The sequence below is a fragment of the Panthera pardus genome, unplaced genomic scaffold, assembly GCF_024362965.1.
Source record: "Panthera pardus isolate Hobbes unplaced genomic scaffold, ASM2436296v1 HiC_scaffold_2, whole genome shotgun sequence".
Lineage (NCBI taxonomy): Eukaryota > Metazoa > Chordata > Mammalia > Carnivora > Felidae > Panthera > Panthera pardus.
The window spans coordinates 124,707,240-124,727,536 of NW_026526765.1; the positions used below are offsets into that span (position 1 = coordinate 124,707,240).

Here is a 20,297-nt window from a genome sequence, read left to right on the forward strand (position 1 = left end):
AAACTTAAAAAAATAAATGGTTAGGCTTTGAGTCATTGGTTGAGGCAGACTCTTCCACTCTGCTCTACTGTTTATCAGTTTGTAGGGACAAGTGAAGGGTTTTCAGGTCAGAGTTCATTGATGACAAACATGGGATGGGGGCCTGCTGTGGGTGTGGCCCTATGCTGGGCAGGCTAAGCCATGTAAAGACCCATGTTCCTTGTCCACCAGGTATGTTGCATCTAGTAGGAGAGGAGTGGGTTGTTAGATAGGTACCATGAAAACATAATCAAATCTATATGCCAGTTCAGTTATAGGACAGAAATACTTGAGGAATTTAGGAAGACAGAGATTACTTAGGACTGAAGTATACAGAGGACTTCATAGAAGAGGCAACCTTAATTGGTCCTGAAAGAACAGGTATTTAGATTATGATAGAAGAAAAGGAAGGCAGAATCTGTCTATAGTGAATAATTTCATCTGCTCAGTAGAAAACAGGTTCTCAGTAAATATTTGAGGAAGAGATAGGGCTGGGATTTAGATTCAGTCCAGGTCAAGGAGGACCTTGAATACTAAGCAAGGTACCATGACTTTATCCTATAGTCTGGTAATGTTTCAGGTTTTTAGCTCTATAGTTCTTTGAAAGAAAATTCTACATGGACACACAATACACAGAATAAATGGAAGCAGGTGGCTCTGACTGAGCCTCTAGCCTACAGTCCTCATGACCCCTGAAGAAATCTGTGGGCAGTGAGAATCTGAAAGATGTGATCAGAATGACCTTTTAGGGATTAATGCTGCAATAGTGTGCAGGAAGTACTTGGAGGGAGGGCATCCAGAATGGGGGATAGCCACTGTAGTAGGAGACATGGGAGAGGCCACTGTCACAGGCTAGCCCAAGGGAAAAGAGAATGGGAGAACCCAGGAAGGAAGGGACAGCTATGTTCATCCTTCTTAGGGTTATGAGTCTTGACTGTCTCATATGTATGACTTTTTTTTTTCAAGTTTGTTTCTTTTGAGAGTGAGGGAGAGGTGGGGAGAGGGGTAGAGAAAGGGAGAGACAGAATCTTAAGCAGGCTCCATGCTGTTGGGAAGGAGCCGGAAGTGGGGTTCGAATTCACAAACCATGAGATCATGACCTGAACTAAGATCAAGAGTCAGAGATTTAACCAACTGAACCACTCAGGCACCCCTCATATGTATGACTTCTTAAATGGCATCAGTGAGAATGTGAATTAAGTCTGAGCCATCTTGCAATACTCTCTTTCTCTGGGCTATTTATTGAAGGGGTTGTTGGCCTTTCAACAGCAGCAACATGGAATTACTCACTTCCCTGTGTTCACCATGGCAGCAGTGGTGGTTCATGGAGGTATGTTTACTACTAACAGGACAGTGTGTAAGATTTATTTAATTTTAAGCCAGATTTGTAGTGACTTGTCTTATTTGACAAAGTTGACTTGTCTTATTCTGCTGCAGCTTAAGTGGAAAATGGCTTTGATGACTATTTCTGTCTAATTCTATAGGAAACAGCAAGGATTCTGCCTGGCCAGTACTTTCTCACCATGTCTACTGTTGTTGATATATTTAAATCTTAGATATGGCTCAACTTGAATGTTATTGAAACTCTGAGCATCTCAGCACAAATGAATGCTCCTTTGTTAAGTAGCCAGAGGTTGAGGTCTGGTGGAAGGGGCATATATAAATTAATATCAACTATGGAGGGAATTTGGTAGGCTTTATGCCTCTTGCCATATCGTGAAACCTGGAAGTCTCACTTACCTCATTTGGACTGGCTGGAAGTTCTTGAAACCTGGTATGGTTTTAATAGAGACTGAAACTTTTTTAAAATATAATTTATTGTCAAATTGGTTTCCATACAGCACCCAGTGCTCATCCCAACAAGTGCACTCCTCAATGCCCATCACCCACTTCCCCCTCTCCCCCACCCCCCTTCAACCCTCAGTTTGTTCTCAGTATTTAAGAGTCAATAGAGGCTTATACAGAGAAAGACAGATACCATATGTTTTCACTCTTATGTGGATCCTGGGAAACTTAACAGAAACCCATGGGGGAGGGGAAGGAAAAAAAAAAGAGGTTAGAGTGGGAGAGAGCCAAAGCATAAGAGACTCTTAAAAACTGAGAACAAACTGAGGGTTGATGGGGGGTGGGAGGGTGGGGAGGGTGGGTGATGGGTATTGAGGAGGGCACCTTTTGGAATGAGCACTGGGTGTTGTATGGAAACCAATTTGACAATAAACTTCATATATTGAAAAAAAAAGAGTCAATAGAGGCTGAAACTTAAGGGATGGTCAAGTTTGGAGCCATTCTTTGCTCTTGGAGAAATCAAACAGTTTGTGCTTAGAGTAAGGGCATTTGCTAATAAAAACTTCAGGAGAAAACATTTTGTGATTGAATCTGCCTAGAGAAACGTGCGTGCGTGCGTGTGTGTGTGTGTGTGTGTGTGTGTCTAATTTTGGCTGGGTCTGGGTAGAGTGAAAAGTATGATTTTATAGACACTGAACATGGACATGAGAGTGGGAATATACCTCTGTGTGGTCTGTGTTTCACAGGTGGGGAGGGGGATCCACCAGCCGTGTCTAGCATAAAGAACTGAGCACATTGGGGCCTTTAGAGAGTGGGAGTGGGCTGTGTATAGGGACTAATTAAGACTTGGTATGTATGGAGGGAGAAAGATTTGGGGGAGGGAATGGGGATATTTAGTATCTCTGCCTGAGCCATGTGACCCTAGGTTGAGATGTGTGTTTGCACGCTTGTATATATGTATATTCTATCCTGCTGGAGGGTGTAGACTCTGGTGAAAATAGCTTGGGTTGATTCAAGTCAGGGACACCTGAACTCAGCTTCCATCTTTATAACTTATTATCTCTGTGATCTTGTACAAGATTCTTAACTTCGCTGAGCACTCACCTTCTCTCTTTCCTCACTTTCCTGTTCCTTGGAAGGTCATTGAGTTGCCACGAAGCTTGTACCTTCCAGAAAGCAGAGATCTAGACTCTACTTCAGAGTTCCCATGTCATCACAGAGCTGCAGAGCAGGGGAAGAAAGAGACCTTAGGATCTGTCTGATGTCAAGCCTTGCCCCTGTATCAAGGGTGGGAAGGGCTCCAGATATAGTGGGAAGACCAGATGTCCTTTCCCTAACCAGCCCGGTGGGCATCACCAAGTCACTTCTTTCAGGGAGGCTTTGGTATGAATTGCATTTTGTTGAGCTTTAATCCTTTGAATAGGTAATCTATGTTTGAGACCTTTTGGTAAACACAACATTGTATTAACAGGACTGATTCATTGGACCATTTTGACACACTGGAAAGTGCAAAAGCAACACAACAAGGAAGAGCAAGCCTTCCTGCCCATTAGTCACACTGGAGATTATTGTCACTGCTTCCAAAATGGCTGTGTTTATTCTACATCTCCATATATGTGAAATGGAACTGAATCTGTCTGTCCACTGGGCTTTTAGGAGCTCTAATCTTATTAGTTCCCTGTCAGAACCCTTCAGTGGTTCTCTGGTCAATATCATATTATATATTTTTTCCCTTGGCTTTTAAGGCTCTTTATAGTTTGAAGATAGCATTTATGGTGAATATTTATGCAGTCTTTTTTACAGTTTCTAGATTTATCCCAGAAATGCAGATATGGTTTAATTTTAGAAAATATATTAGTATCATTTACCACATTAAAAGGTTAAAGGGAAAAATCCATGTGATCACTTCATTAGATTCACAAAAATATTTGATAAATTCAGTATAGTTTTATGATTAAAAAGCAATAAAATGCAAGGGAATTTTCTCAATTTGATTAAGGTTATCTATAAAAATTTTACAACAAACATACACAATAGAGAAACATTAAAAACATCATCTTTAAAATCAGAAAGACAACGAGAATATTTGTTAGCACATTTTCTATTCAACATTGTGTGGCTATCCTAGCCAGTGCAAAATTTCTTTCAAAAAAAAAATTAGACACCTAAGAATTGGAAAGGAGGGGGAGAAAAAACCCTCTGGCATTATATGCAGGTTAATTTGACTGTTTACATAGAACACTTTATCGACTCTTCAAATATAGAAATAATAGGAACATTTGGTAAGGTGGCTGTTTAGTAATTTGCAAAAATCAATTGCATTTTATAAACCATAGCAATCAGAAAATAAAATTCATAAAAGACACCATTGCTATGTAAAACAGCAACAAAAGCCCTAGAGTACTTAATAAATTTAATCAAATGTATAAAGTCTTCATTAAGAAAAATATAAAAGTTTGACATTAAAGACGATTAAATAAGTGGAGAGAGATATTCCATGTTCATGGATCAGAAAACATAATATCAAAAAGATATCAGTTCTATACTAATTGATCTATAAATCATTACAGTTGCTATCAAAATCTCATAATATGTCATGGAACTTAATAAGCTGATACTAAAATTTGTGTGAAAGAATAAAGAAAGAATAGTCAAGACACATTTGAAGCATAATAGTTGGATTGAAGACTTGCCCTGTCAGATATCAAGCTTTATAATGAAGTTACAAAAATAATGTGGTACTGGCATAGGGACAGGTAAACCAACCAATGGAATAGCTTAGAGAGTCCAGGAATAGATCCCTATATTTGGAACTTTGACATGACTTAAGGTGGCATGACAGGTAAGTGGGAAAAATAAGTATTCAGTAAATGGAACATATGGAAAAAATTAAATCCCTATTTCACACCAGGACATAAAAATCAACATCAGATTAAATAAGGGCCATTAATCAAAAGCAAAAATGTAGGGCACCTGGGCGGGTTAAGGGTCAGACTCTTGATTTCTGCTCACGTCATGATCTCATTGTTCATGAGATCGAGCCCCATGTTGGGCTCCGTGCTGACAGTGAAGAGCCTGCTTGGGATCCTCTGTCTCCCTCTCTCTCTCTGCCCCTCCCCTGCTCACACACTCTGTCTGTCAAATAAATAAACTTAGAAAACAAAAGCAAAAATGTTAAACTTCTAGTAGAAAATAGAAAATAAGATCTTCTGGCTTGGAGTAGGAAAAACATTGACTTTAAAAGAAATAACACTTGTGGGATTTCTCACATGAAGTTTTTCAACTTTCCGGGATGCTCTTTCATGTTGATCTTATCTTCAGTTTTGAGATTTTCTTTTCCTCCTTAAACACATAATTCTATAGGACGCCTGGGTGGCTCGGTTGAGCGTCCGACTTCAGCTCAGGTCATGATCTCGCGGTCCGTGAGTTCCAGCTCCGCGTTGGACTCTCTGCTGACAGCTCAGAGCCTGGAGCCTGTTTCATATTCTGTGTCTCCCTCTCTCTCTGACCCTCCCCCATTCATGCTCTGTCTCTCTCTGTCTCAAAAATAAATAAACGTTAAAAAAACAACAACATATAATTCTAATCATCTGCCTTTGTGTATCTCTTGATATTTATATTCCTGTGCCTGATCAATTAACTTCTTTGCCCCCAGAATCCAAATAGTCCCAAAGTTCAGATGACTGTGGCTTATATTTGCATGCTGAACTGAAGGTGGGGAAGGAAGGCCAAAAGAGGAGTCTGTGATGGTCAGACAAACTGTAGGTCTTGCATGGTGGTTGTGATTTGATTGTTCCAGTAGTTACAAATCTCACTGTAAGATCTGTAGAGACTGTCAGGTCTCTGGAACATTCTCTTAACCACAGAAGTCCCTTTCTCAAGCCAGTTTGCAAGTCTAGGTGGTGGCGTGGAAGGAGGCACGCCAGGCAAAGGCAAAGCAAACTGTCTTTAAACTAGAGTTGGAGAGTTGGAGTGAACTGTGAGTCTCTAAATCTACACAAATGGAGAAGGTCCTGTTTTCTTATCAGAACAGAGGTAACTCCAAGGTCCTGGACTTGACCTTGGAGCTGAAAAGTTTCATTAGGTTGGGAAAAGAAGTCCATTTTTGTGTATTCTTTAAAAAAAATTTTTTTTAGTGTTTATTTATTTTGAGAGAGAGAGAGATATTGTAAGTGGGGGAGGGGCAGAGAGAGATGGAGACGCAGAATCTGGAGCAGGCTCTAGGCTGTGAACTGTCAGCACAGAGCCCCAAGCAGAGCTTGAACCCAGGAGCTGGGAGATCGTGACCTGGGCCGAAGTCAGATGTTTAACTGACTGACCATTGACCATTCTTTCGATAATTTTTTTTCCTCCCCACATAAAGCTGAGACATATTGCTTAGGAGTTGTTGGGCACCTACTTGGCATCCATAGGGATATGAGTGTTTGTCTTCTGTATAGAGGACTTCGAGGTTGTGAATGACTTGGAAGTCACCACTTGCGTACTTAGCCCACATGGATAGCTCTTCTTTTCATAATAATGACAGTCCCTTGTCTTACCCTGGGATTGTTTTCCCAAAAGCTTTCATTCCTGTTATATTGTTTTCCATACCGCAGGCAATGTGATCTTTGTTAAGGACAGATGTGTTCACCTGTCCCTGTCTACTTCTCTCTCCCTTTAATGGCTTCTCATTGTCTCAGAGTAAAATCCAAGCTCCATGGCTTTGCTAATATGACACTTACAGGACTGCTCGGTCTTCTAGGCTTTGCTCTTGAGACTCTCTTCTAGTTTTACTGAACTCACTTGACTCTTGTACTCCAGGTCTTTGTGTATGTACTCTTTCCTCTGCTGGGATATTCTCCATTTTCCTTTTTACTTTGCTTGCTTTTGCTCTTTCTTGGGATTTCTGCTCTCCCTCAGCTTCTGGAAAGTTTCCCCTCATACTGCCAGCCCCGGAGTAGTTGCCCATCCTCTGCACTTATGTCCAGTCGTGATACATAGGATATGATGTTTAGGTTTTTACTTCGTTTTCTCCTACACCGAACTGTAAGCTTTGTGAGAGCAGTGTCTGTGCCTTGTTTGTTGTGTTTCCCTTAATTTTTTTTTAACATTTGAGAGAGAGAGAGAGAGAGAGAGAGAGAGAGAGGCAGAGTGCAAGTGGGGAAGAGGCAGAGAGAGAGGGAGACACAGAAACGGAAGCAGGCTCCAGACTCTGAGCTGTCAGTACAGAGTCTGATGCGGGGCTCGAATTCACAAACCGTGAGATCATGACCTGAGGCGAAGTCGGACGTTTAACCGTCTGAGCCACCCAGGTGCCCCTCCCTTAAATTTAAATACAGTGCCTGGTACATGGTAGCCTCCATTAAATTTTTGTTGAGTGAACAAATTTCCCTATGAAGTGAGTGGTCACTTTGTCTCCCTCCTTCTCCTCCACCCCTTTAGGGCATGGGGGATGGAGGATAAGGATATCCCACAAAGTCGCACACGTGATGGTAGTAGCTGAGCTAGGACCCAGCTTCCACCAGAGGAATGTAGTTTGCACTGGAAGATCCTGCAGAAATGGCTGACCCAATGCATTTTCTTTTCCTGCTGGGTCTGTGACAAAGAGAACAAGCTGACAAAGATGCTTCTGGTGGGTGGGCAAATGCACGGAGTTGTAGCAGCTGGGTGACTGGGTTTACCAACATGTGATCCTCTCTTTCCCCTCCCACTCTCTTCCTGTTCACAGCATCAAGCCGAACTCTCAGCCCCCGGTTCAGGCTGGGGATGATGAGAAGAACCAGAGGATCATCACTGTCAACTCTGCCCACATGGGGAAGGCGTTCAAGGTGATGAATGAACTGCGGAGGTACTTTTCCTATTTTGCCTGTGCCCTTTTGGGAAGAGCTTGTTGAGTGAGTGTCATCAGAGACTGAGAACAGAAGTCGGAACACCACCACCTAGTGAATTCTGACTCTTCCCCACCTACTCTCAGTCACTTGGCTTCCCCTTTAAACTCCAGTTGAGACAGATTGGCTTTCAGAAAGTACTCTATCTCCTTTGCATTTATTTAACACTTTTCATTGTACTCCTTAATCACAGAGGAATAATTTTTTATGGCTATAGCAGTTCTGTTCATAAACTTGGTTTCCAACCAAACCAGCTGCCTAATGACTAATAATAGACTGATTGCAATACCTACACATAGTTGCAGATTAAAGATTGTGGGTGCTACACATTTTCTGTTGGCCTCCCTCCCTCATTCCTTGGTCTGAACTTAGCTTGTTAAGACAGCTATGTAAGTGGAAAAATATCTAGCTTCTTCAATGTAGTTTAACTGTGTAAAGGAAGGAATGAAATGCAAATGTGCTCATCCTTTGTAGGCTGGCTAATAGTGAGTGTGTGCAGGCTATTTATAAAGCTGATATGTGCATTTGGTGAGTTTGCTGCAAAACAGATTTGGGACGCTGAACATGTTTTTCTCTATAAAGGCTTTACACCCAGTCTCCTCCCTACTAGAGAACTCAGAAGGTTCCTTTGCCCACAGCATTATTTACAGCATAGTTAGCCCTATTGTGAGCTATAATCGCTAGTCTCCTCTTTTCTCTGTTGTTTGTGAGCTCCCTGAGGGCAGGGACAACTTCTGAATCGTTTTGATCTCTAGCACCTGGTACTTCATGGGCTCTTCAAGGCATTTACCAAAGATGCCCAGAGGCACTGACTAGGCTCTGCGATGGGTAGCTTAAAAAATGTAAATAGTTAAATGAAAATGACCTTCCCATAATACAAAATAGGTGTTATGAATGAGGAATGCATCAGGCGCCTGTCAGTTGATAGAAGTGCAATAATTATTTGTTTCTGAAAGGGTACTATGAAAGCAAATATGTCATACGCCACCTTTGGAGAACACTTGTTTTTGGAGAACACTTTATAAAGGGATGATGCTTGAGCTAAATTTTGAAAGACAAGTAAGAGTTAAAGAAATGAAAAGTGGCGGGATTAGGGGGAAGTCTTCCAGGTAGAGACAATGGCATAAGTAAAAAGCACATATAGCTAACGATGTGTTTGTTGAGTAGGGGCTTGAACTACTTTTATTAATTTATTTTTTAAAAAGTTTATTTATTTATTTATTTATTTATTTATTTATTTTATTTTATTTTTGGGACAGAGAGAGACAGAGCATGAACGGGGGAGGGGCAGAGCGAGAGGGAGACACAGAATCGGAAACAGGCTCCAGGCTCCGAGCCATCAGCCCAGAGCCTGACGCGGGGCTCGAACTCACGGACCGCGAGATCGTAACCTGGCTGAAGTCGGACGCTTAACCGACTGCGCCACCCAGGCGCCCCAAAAAAAGTTTATTTATTTATTTTGTGAGAGAGAGAGAGAGCACAAGAGCATGGGAGGGGCAGAGAGGGAGGGAGAGAGAGAATCCCAAGCAGGCACTGTGCTGTCAGTGCACAGCCCGACATGACGCCCGTTCCCATGAACAGTGAGATCATGACCTGAACCAAAATCAAGAGTCAGACACCTAACTGACTGAGCCACCCAGACACTCCAGGGGTTGAACTACCTTTTTCTTTCTTTCTTTTTTTTAAAATATACTTTATTGTCAAATTGGCTTCCATACAACACCCAGTGCTCATCCCAACAAGTGCCTTCCTCAGTGCCCATCACCCACTTTCCCCTCTTCCCCACCCCCCCCTTAACCCTAGGTTTGTTTTCTGTATTTAAGAGTGTCTTATGGTTTGCCTCTCTCCCTCCCTGTTTGTAACTTTTTTTTTCCCTCCCCCTTCTCCATAGTCTTCTGTTAAGTTTCTCAAGATCCACATAGGAGTGAAAACATATGGTATCTTTCTTTCTGTGACTTATTGCACTTAGCATAATACCCTCCAGTTCCATCCACGTTGCTGCTAATGGCCAGATTTCATTCTTTCTCATTGCCAAGTAGTATTCCATTGTATATATAAACCATATCTTTATCCTCATCAGTTGATGGACATTTAGGCTCTTTCCATAATTTTGCTATTGTTGAAAGTGCTGCTATAAACATTGGGGTACATGTGCCCCTATGCATCAGCACTCCTGTATCCCATGAGTAAATTCCTAGCAGTGCTATTGCTGGGTCATAGGGTAGTTCTATTTTTAATTTTTTGAGGAACCAGAGCAGCTGCATCAGTTTGCATTCCCACCAACAGTGCAAGAGGGTTCCCATTTCTCCACATCCTTGCCAGCATCTATAGTCTCTTGATTTATTCATTTTAGCCACTCTGACTGGCATGAGGTAGTATCTCAGTGTGGCTTTGATTTGTATTTCTCCAGGGGTTGAACTACTTTAAAAAAAAATTCTATCTGGTTCTGTGTTTGTTTCCTCATTTCCTTTTTCTGTAGGGCCCAGTCTTTGGCGTAAAAACCAAGTTAAATTAAATTTGTCTTATGCACTATTGCTCAATATTTATTATGCCTCCTGCCAGATTTCCTGGAAGCTCTACCCATAGTTGTTTTAGGCAGTGGTCAGTGTTCATGCCTATGGGTCCAGTTTTCTTGTTCCTGAGGAATTTGTGTTGTTTTCCATAGATACTAGGTAGATAGTAGTGACATTCCTCATTTAGTTCTCTTCAGTATGGCTTGTGTCTTCTGTCTGATTTAAGACTCCAGGCCTCCAAGTAAACAACCTAACTTTACATTTCAAGGAATTAGAAAAAGAAAAACAAACTAAGTGAAGTTATCAGAAGGAACAAAATAAATATTAAAGATTAGAGCAGAGATAAATGAAATGAGACTAAAAAGACAACAGAAGAAAATCATTGAAAGTGATAATTGGCTTTTTGGAAAGGTAAACATAACTTTAGCTAGACTAACCAAGGAAAAAAAAGAGAGAAGACTCAAAATTATAAGTGAAAGAGGAGGCATTACAACTTGATACCATGGAAATACAAAAGATTTTAAGAGGCTACTATGAACAATTGTATGCCAACAAATTGGATAATCTAGAAGAAATGGACAAAATCCTTGAAAAGTACAACTTACCAAAACTGAATCATTAAGAAATAGAAAATCTGAACAGACCAGTAATGATTAAGGAGATTGAATCAGTAATCAGAAATCTCCCAATAAAAAAAGGCCTATGACCAGATGGCTTCACTGGTGAATTCTACCAAATATTCAAAGAAGAATTAATGCCAGTCCTTCTCAATTCTTCCAAAACATTGATGAGAAGGGATCACTCACAAACTCATTTTAACAAGGCCAGCAATTACCTTGATATCAAAGCCAGATAAGGGCACTATAAGATAAGAAAACTGCAGGCCAGTATTCCTCGTGAATATTGATGTAAAAATTCTCAACAAAATACTAGCAAACTGAATTCAACGGTACATTAAAAAGATCATACACATTAATAGACTGAAGGATAAAAATCATATGATCCTCTTAATAGATGCAGAAAGTGTTTGACAAAATCCAACATCCTTTTATGATAAAAACTCCCAACAAATTGGATATAGAAGGAACATACCTCATCATAATAAAGGCCGTATATGACACATCTACAGCTGCTATCACATTCCATGATAAAAGGTTGAAAGCTTTTCTTCTGAGGTCAGAAACAAGACAAGGGTACTTACTCTCACCATTCCTATTGAACAAAAACTGGAAGTCCTAGACAGAGCAGTTAGTCAAAGTGGTGGGCATCCATATAAGAAAGGAAGAAGTAAAATAGTCTCTGCAGATAACAAGATCCTTTTTATAGAAAAACCTAAAGATGCCCCCAAAAAACTTTAGAACTGATAAACAAATTTGGTAAAGTCACAGGATACAAAATCAACTTATTAAAATCAGTTGCATTTCTATATGCTAACAGTGAACTATCTGAAAAAGAAAGAAAACAGTTCCATTTCCAATAGTGTCAAAAACAGTAAAATATTTAAAAATTTATCCAAGGAAGTGAGGAATCTGTATGCTGAAAACTATTATATGTTATTGAAAGAGATTGAAGAAGACAAAAATAAATGGATAGATATCTGTTTTATGTATTGGAGGAATTAATATTGCTGGTGTCCATAATACCCAAAGCCATCTATACATTCAGTGCAACCTGTATCAAAATTCCAATGCCTTTTTTTTGCAGAAACAGAAAAAAATTCTACAATTTGTAAGGAGCCAAAAACAACCCTGAATAGCCAAAGCAGTCTTGTAAAAGAAGAACAAAGCTGGAGATACACAGTTTCTGATTTCAAACGATATCACAAACACAGACCATGAACAGAATTGAGAGCCCAGAAATAAACCCACATATATGTCAACTAATATTTGACAAAGAAGCAAGAATACTTAGTGGAGAAGTAGCCTCCTCAGTAAATGGTGTTAAGAAAACCGGACAGCCACATGAAAAATAATATAATTGGACCTGAATCTTAATCCTCCTCACGGAAGTTAACTTGAAGTGGATTGAAAGACTTGAAAGTAAGACCTAAAACCATACCACTTCTAGGAGAAAACAGGAAAATCCCATTTTACACATAAAGACATTATTGAGAGGATACCATTTTTAAAGGTCACAGAATCCACAGAAATAATATTTTCCCAGATCTTTGGGCATCCCTTAGCTCAGTTAATTTGACACATAAGATTAACCATTACAATCTTGTTCTTCCATTTTTCTTTTCTTTTCTTTTTTTTTCAAATAGAGCACAATCTGTATATGTTTTGTCAGGAAATTTTTAGTGCAGGTTTAGGCATAGATTTCCCTTTTATTTTTCTTTTAATTTAAAAAATTTCCATTTTTCTTTTTCTTTCTTTTTTTTTGAAAAGGAACATAATTATAGATCATTTAGAAAATAAATATGAGCAAAAAATCATCTATAATTTTAATACCCAGTGGTTACCATTGTTAACACTTGGGAGAATATTTTTCTTAAAAATATATCTTAACCAGATTTTTTTTCTCTTACCACTATATTGAACAAGTTTTCTTTTTCTTTTTTTTTTTAATTTGTTTTTTGATTTTAATTAAACTCTCTGTCACACATGAAGCTCGAACTTATGACCTGGTGATCAAGAGTCACATGCTCTATGGACTGAGCCAGCCAGGTGCCCCTGTATTGAACCAGTTTTTCTGTGTTAGAACTGTTCTACAACATTATTTTAAGTGGATGAATGATTTTCTGTATTTTTGGTTAATTTTTGAAAAACCCAGTTCCTGTTGTTAGATGTTTTAAGTATTCAAATCTCTTATGTAAACAGCACCTGCAGTGGTAATGTTTGGAGCAATATGGCATACTGGGCACAAGCATAGACCATGGAGGCAGGCAACCTGGTTTCAAATCTTGGCTCCAGTAGTACAGTTCTGTGACCCTGTACAAGTTAATTAATGTTCCTGCCCTCACTTTTCTCAAACATAAAATGAGGCTAATAATAGTTCCAGGGTTGCTGGCTTGTTAAGGAGATACTAAGTAAAGTCCTTAGAACAGTGATAGCACATGTATTACTGTTGTTAAACACTTGTGCACATTCACAATTATTTCTATAGAATTAATTCCTTAGAAGTAGAATTACTGATTTCAACAGCATGTAGCATAATAATAATAATAATAATAATAATAGTACCTCTTCCTTAGATATTGTTTTGAGGCCCTGGCACATAATGAACATTCTGCAACTCCTAGCTATGATTATGATGATGGTAGTGGTGGTGATTGAGGAGCTCAGTTACAGGGATGTGGCATTAGGTAAGAGAGTCAAACTTTTGTTCTCAATGAAGCTTGCATTCTAGTGGTGTTTAAAGATCATATCAAATTCTAAGGTATTTAATGGCTTTGAATTTTTTTTTAATTTCTGGGGCACCTGAGTGGCTCGGTTGAGTGTCCGACTCTTATCATCGGTTTAGGTTGTAGTCTCACAGTCCTGGGATTGAACCCCACATCGGGATCCGTGCTGAACATGGAGTCTGCTTGGGATTCTCTCTCTCCTTCTGTCTCTGCTCCTCCCCAGTCCCCTCTCAAAATAAATAAGTAAACATTAAAAAAAAATTTTTTTTTAATTTCTAAGGTATTAAAGACATGGCTAATTTTTAAATTTTTTTTTTCAACGTTTTTTATTTATTTTTGGGACAGAGAGAGACAGAGCATGAACGGGGGAGGGGCAGAGAGAGAGGGAGACACAGAATCGGAAACAGGCTCCAGGCTCCGAGCCATCAGCCCAGAGCCTGACGCGGGGCTCGAACTCACGGATCGCGAGATCGTGACCTGGCTGAAGTCGGAGGCTTAACCGACTGCGCCACCCAGGCGCCCTGGCATGGCTAATTTTTAAAACTGGAGTGGAATGGGTGAGTGAGGGAGAGAAAGGGAGCCTGAAGAGATGCTTTACTGATCTGGGTGAGTTTAATAGGAACTGGAGGGAGGCGTACTTTGTTTTGATGAAGGCCTGGTAAAGCATCTTGCTTGCCATCCAGGGTCTAAGCTAATGAAATGTTATATAATATTCCAGGGACCTGGGGTTATTTCTTGCACTGTTTTCACATTTTTCCTCCTTCAATTTTAAGCTATTTTAGTTCACATACACATGTTCTATGCAATTTATGAATCACACAATTCACGAGTTTCCTATTCTTTTTACTTCATGGTAGAGAATGGGCTGTTGGCATGGTAACTAACTAGCCTTCCTCTTCCTTTTGCCTTTTATCGCTCTGCTCTGAGCCTACCAGCAGCTGCTTCTGGGCAGCAGACTCCTAATGGCTCTTTGGTTCCTGATTTACCATCCGGCCACCAAATGGGGATATGGTCCCTTTTGAAATAGTACCCCAGATCATTCCTGAAAAGGAGAGATAGTCTCTTCTATCCTGTTTTGACAGTTTTAACCTCCCCTTTCACCATCCCTAAAATTTCTCTACCCTCATCCCCTTTTTTTTTTTTAAAAGATGATCTGCCACTATGCCTTTTGTTAATAGTAATGAATCATCTTAGTACATTGCTGTTTTTCTTTTTTTGGTAACAGCTTTATTAAGATATAATTCATGTGATGGGGTACCTGGATAGCTCATTTGGTTGAGTGTCCGGCTCTTGATTTTGGCTCAGGTCATAATTTCGCAGTTCATGAGCTGAAGCCCCATGTCAGGCTCCGTGCTGACGGTGTGGAGCCTGCTTCAGATTCCCTCTCTCTCTCTCTCTCTCTCTCTCACTCTCACTCTTTCTGCCCCTGCCTCGTGCACATTCTCTCTCAAAATAAATAAATTTTAAAACCTTAAAGATATAATTCATATGCCATATTTAAAGTGTCAATGGCTTATAGTATAGTCACAGAGTTGTGCAACTAACAGCTGATTTTAAAACATTTTCGTCATCCCCTCCAAAAAATTCCTGTGTATGTTAGCAATAATCCCATTGTTTTCCCTACCCCTCACCCTTCAGTAATGTACTTTCTGTCTCTATAGATTTACTTATTTTGGAATTATGTAATAAGCCTTTTGTGACTTCTTTGTCAGCATAATGTTTTCAAGGTTCATCCATGTTGTAGCATGTCTCAGGATTTCATTCCTTTTTATTGCTGAATAATATTGCATCGTGTATACGTACCACATTTGATACCCTTTGGCTGTTATAAATAATGCTGCTATAAACATTCACGTATACATTTTTGTGTGGATACATGTTTTCATTTCTTTTGGATATATACCTAAGAGTGGGTTGCTAGGTCACATGATAACTACATGTTTAACTTTTGGAGGAACTGCCAGACTGTTTTCCAAAGCACTGCACCATTTGACATTTCTACCAGCAGTGTATGAAGGTTCCAGTTTCTTTATATCCTTGCCAGTGTTTGTTATTATCTGTGTTTTTGATTACAGCCATCCTGGTGTCTGAGGTGATATCTCATTGTGGTTGTGATTTGTATTTCTCCGATCATTAATGATGTTGAGCATCTTTTTATGTGATCATTGACCGTTTCTATATCTTACTTGGAGAAATGTCTATTTAGATCCTTTGTCCATTTTAAAATTGGGTTATATGTCTATTATTGAGTTAAAAGTGTTCAAGTTGTTTATATATTCCAGATACAAGTTTCATATCAGATACATGATTTGCAAAGTTTTTCTTTCCTTGTTCGGGTTTTTTTTTCACTTTTTTGATATCCTGATGGTGTCTTTGGAAGTGCAAAAGTTGTAAATTTTGATGTCTGATTTGTTTTTTTCTTTTGTTGTTTGTGTTTTGGTGTCCTGTATAACAAACCATTGCCTAATCTGAAGTCATGAAGATATACCCCTATGTTTTCTTCTTAGAGTTTTATAGTTTTAGCTCTTATATTTATTTTTTTGATCTATTCCAAGTTAATTTTTGTATATTATGTGAAGTAGGGGGTCCTTTGTTTTTTTCGTACGTGGATATCCAGTTGTCTGAGCACCATTTGTGGCAAGACAATTTTTCCCCTATTTGAATATATTGGCACCCTGGTCAAAACTCAGTTGACTGTTTTGTGTCACAAAAGAAATCATCAACAAAACAAAAAGGCACTCTACTGAGTGAGAGAAGATATATGCAAAAGATATATCTGATAAGGGGGTTGTATCCAAAAGATATAAAGAACTTCTACAACTTAACACCAGGAAACAATCTGATTAAAAAGAGGCACATAATCTGAATATATTTTTCCAAAGAAGACATACACATGGCCAGCAGGTACATGAAAAGATGCTCAACCTCACTAATCTTCAGGGAAATGCAATTCACAACCACAATGAGATATCACCTTATACTAGTCAGAATGACTAGTATCAAAAAGACAAGAAATAAGTATTGGCGAGGATGTGGAGAAAAGGAATCCTCATGCACTGTTAGTGGGAACAGAAATTGGTGTGACCACTGTGGAAAAGAGTATGGAGGTTTCTCAAAACATTAAAAATAGAAATCCCATGGGGACACCTGGGTGGCTGAGTCAGTTAAGTATTGGACTCTTGGTTTCAGCTCAGGTCATGATCTCATGGCTTTGCAGGCTTGAGTCCCACATTGGGCTCTGTGTTTGCATTGCAGAGCATGCTTGGGATTCTCTCTCTCTCCATCTCTCTCTGCCCCTCCCTGACTTGTGCCGGTCTCTGTCTCTCTCAAAATAAATAAATAAACTAAAAAAAAAAAAAATAGAAATACCGTGAAACCCAGTAATTCCACTACTGATATTTACCCAAAGAAAATGGAAACACTAATTGGAAAATATATATGCACCCCTATGTTTATTCTAGCATTATTTACAATAGTCAAGATACAGAAACAACTTAAGTGTCCTTTGATAGATAAATGGATGAAGAAGAAGGTGTGTGTGTGTGTGTGTGTGTGTGTGTGTGTGTGTATAAAATATGGAATATTAGTCATAAAAAAAGAGATCTTGCCATTTGTGACAACATGGATGGACCTAGAGGGTATTATGCTAAATGAAATAAATCCGACAGAGAAAGAGAAATACCATATAATTTCTCTTATATGTGGAATCTAAAAAAAAAAAAAAAAAAAGAATGAACAAACAAAAAAACAGACACAAACTCGTAAATTCAGAGAACAAACTGGTGGTTGCCAGAGTGGAGAGGAGTGGTGGCAAAATAGAAAAGGGCAAAATAGAAAATGGGCAATAGAAATGGGCAAAATAGAGAAAGGGAATTAAGAGGTACAAACTTCCATTTATAAAATAAATAAGTCATGGAGATGGAAGGTATAGCATAGAGAATAAAGTCAATAATGTAATAGTGTGGTATGGTGCCAGATGGTAGCTACACTTATCATGGTGAGCATTGTGTAATGTGTAGAATTGTCAAACCACTATGTTGTACTCCTGAAGGTAATATAACATTATATGTCAACTATGCATCAATAAAAAACATTTTAAAAATAAATGATAAAAAATTTTTAAAAATGAATTGACTGGGAGGGTATATTTCTGGATTCTCAATTCTATTCTATTGATCTATATATCTAGGGTTATATTATTACTCTGCTGTCTTTAGCTTTGTAGTAAGTTCTGAAATTGGGAAGCATGAATCCTTCACCTTATTCTTCTTTTTCAAGATTGTTTTGGCCATTCTAGGTCCCTTGCATTTCTGTATGAATTTTAGGTTTCGCTTGTCAGTTTCTGCAAAGAAGCCAGCTGAGAGTTTGATAGAAATTGGGTTGAAACTGTAGAACAATTTGGGAAGGTATTGCCATCTTTTTTTTTTTTTTTTTTTTTAATGTTTATTTATTTTTGAGAGGAGGGGAGGGGAAGAGAGAGGACGGGACAGGGGATCTGAGGCAGGCCCTGCACTGACAGCAGCGAGCCTCATGCGGAGCTCAAACTAACGAACTGTGAAATTGTGAAATCATGACCTGAGCTGAAGTTGCATGCTCAACTCACTGAGCCACCGAGACGCCCCTGGGGGAGTATTGCCATCTTAAAAATATTAAGTTTTTCGGGGCGCCTGGGTGGCGCAGTCGGTTAAGCGTCCGACTTCAGCCAGGTCACGATCTCGCGATCCGTGAGTTCGAGCCCCGCGTCAGGCTCTGGGCTGATGGCTCGGAGCCTGGAGCCTGTTTCCGATTCTGTGTCTCCCTCTCTCTCTGCCCCTCCCCCGTTCATGCTCTGTCTCTCTCTGTCCCAAAAATAAATAAAAAACGTTGAAAAAAAAATTAAAAAAAAAAATTAAGTTTTTCAATTCATGAACACTGGAAGTCTTTCCGTCTATTCAGGTCTTTCTTGATTTTTTTTCAACTGAGTTTTACAGTTTTAGAGGACAGGTTTCATGCTTGTTTTGTTAAATTTATTCTTTAGTGTTTATTTTTGATGCTATTTTAAGTGGAATTTTTCTTAATATCATTTTTTGGTTCATTGCATGTGTATAGAAACACAGTAAATTTTGTATATTGATCTTGTATTCTGCAACATTATTTTTTTATTAGAGAGAGAGAGAGCACAAGCAGGGGAGAAGGGCAGAGGGAGAGAATCTTAAGCAGGCTCTATGCTCAGAGCATAGACAGAGTCAGAGCCTGATGCAAGGCTTGATCCCATGATTCTGGGATCATGACCTGAGTTGAAATCAAGAGTCGGACGCTCAATCAACTGAGCCACCCAGGCACCCTTGCAACCTTCTTAAACTCATTTATTTGTTTTAATATTTTTTTAGTGGATTTCTTATAGGATTTTCTATATATAAGATCATGTCATCTGTGAATATTGTTTTATTTCTTCTTTTCCAATTTGCATGTCTTCCATTTTCATGTTCTATTTCATTTTCATTTTCTATTTCACTTTCTTGCCTACTTGCCCTACCTAGCCTCCCTAATCTTATCTTCCTTATTTGGTATAGTTACTCATTCCTTACTTTTTGTAGCCCTCTCTTCGCTTGTCTTCTCAGACACCATACGTTTTGGGTTTTCCTCCTATTTCACTAGTTACTTTATTGTTTCTTTAGCTGGCTCTTTCTCTTCCCTCCAACCTCTTAACCATCTCCCACCTTTGAAATTAAGACTTATGAATCCATTTGCCTACTTGATAAACCCCACGTAGATGTCTGATATGCAGCTCAAATTTAGCCTTAGGAAGGTTAACTTAACTGCTAATCCTAAATGAAATGTTTTATGGGAAAAAAAGAGAAAGAAATATTAATGTTCACGGAATGTTTACTATTAGCACTATTCTTTATCTTGTTCACAACATACCTGAATTCTGATACTCAGGGGACATGAACCCTGGTCAGTTTGATTCCAGAGCCTGAGCTCCTTCCGAATAGCTATCACAAAGTGGATAGCCCTGTTTTTCTCTTGTTGAGATTGTTTTTTGGAGTAGTGTGTGACAGCTCAGGAATAAAGAATCCTATAGGATTTCTAGTAAATGAAATTAGAAATGCTTGTCAGCCATGCAGTGCTTTAGAGCTGCTGCTTCTCTCTTCTATATAGAGTGGATACACAGAGATGTCTCAGTGTGCAGACAGGCTTTACCATTCCCAGGGAAAGCCTACATTGAGTTTTGGGTGAGTTTCTGGGCCACTTTCCTAGATTTCTCTAGCCTTGAGATACACTTCTCATCAGAACTATTCTCCTGTATTTGCTTAACTGGATTCTCCACCTTTAAACCTCATTCCCTCTTGTGTCTTTTCCTTTGTTCATGAACTATCAGCTCCTCTGGGTTTGTGCAAGATATCCCATTCTGACATTTGCCTTTTCAGCACCTGGCTCAGCATTTGCTCAGCATTTCTGACTCATCTATTTTGCTTTCCTTGTTAAAATACTGGTTACAAGAACAACAACAAAATTACACTTTTTTGGTCAGTTCTTTTTAATTGAAGTATATTTGACAAATGACTTGTACTTTTAAAGAGTAGTGATAACTCCATTTTCTCTTTAAAATAGTTAATGAAAGTGAAATGAAAATGTCCAAGATAAGTCTGTTCATGTTGTGACTACATTTTTACAATCCATTTTGTCCAGACTAAAAACTAGCCTGTTCTCAGGTGGCATCTGCAATCTCATTTGGTCCCCACGATGGATGTCCCGAGGCAGCTAAAAAAGATGAGAAAACTGGTGAGA

At 39.1% G+C, this 20,297-nt stretch overlaps 1 protein-coding gene across 11 annotated transcripts in view; it reads left to right on the top strand.

Annotated features, from left to right (window-relative positions):
- Window positions 1-20,297, top strand: part of KLHL3 (kelch like family member 3) — a 278,704-nt gene that overhangs the window by 169,997 nt on the left and 88,410 nt on the right. For 5 of the 11 annotated variants that reach the window (XM_019424266.2, XM_019424267.2, XM_019424270.2 and 2 more), the window contains one exon: window positions 7,511-7,630. The exons of 1 other annotated variant lie outside the window; for it this stretch is intronic. In XM_019424266.2, the coding sequence (XP_019279811.1) occupies window positions 7,511-7,630 (120 nt within the window). Of the gene's footprint in view, window positions 1-7,510; window positions 7,631-13,376; window positions 13,488-20,064; window positions 20,292-20,297 lie in introns of those variants that run through there. 5 more of the 11 variants (XM_019424268.2, XM_019424269.2, XM_019424272.2 and 2 more) reach the window with 4 other exon arrangements.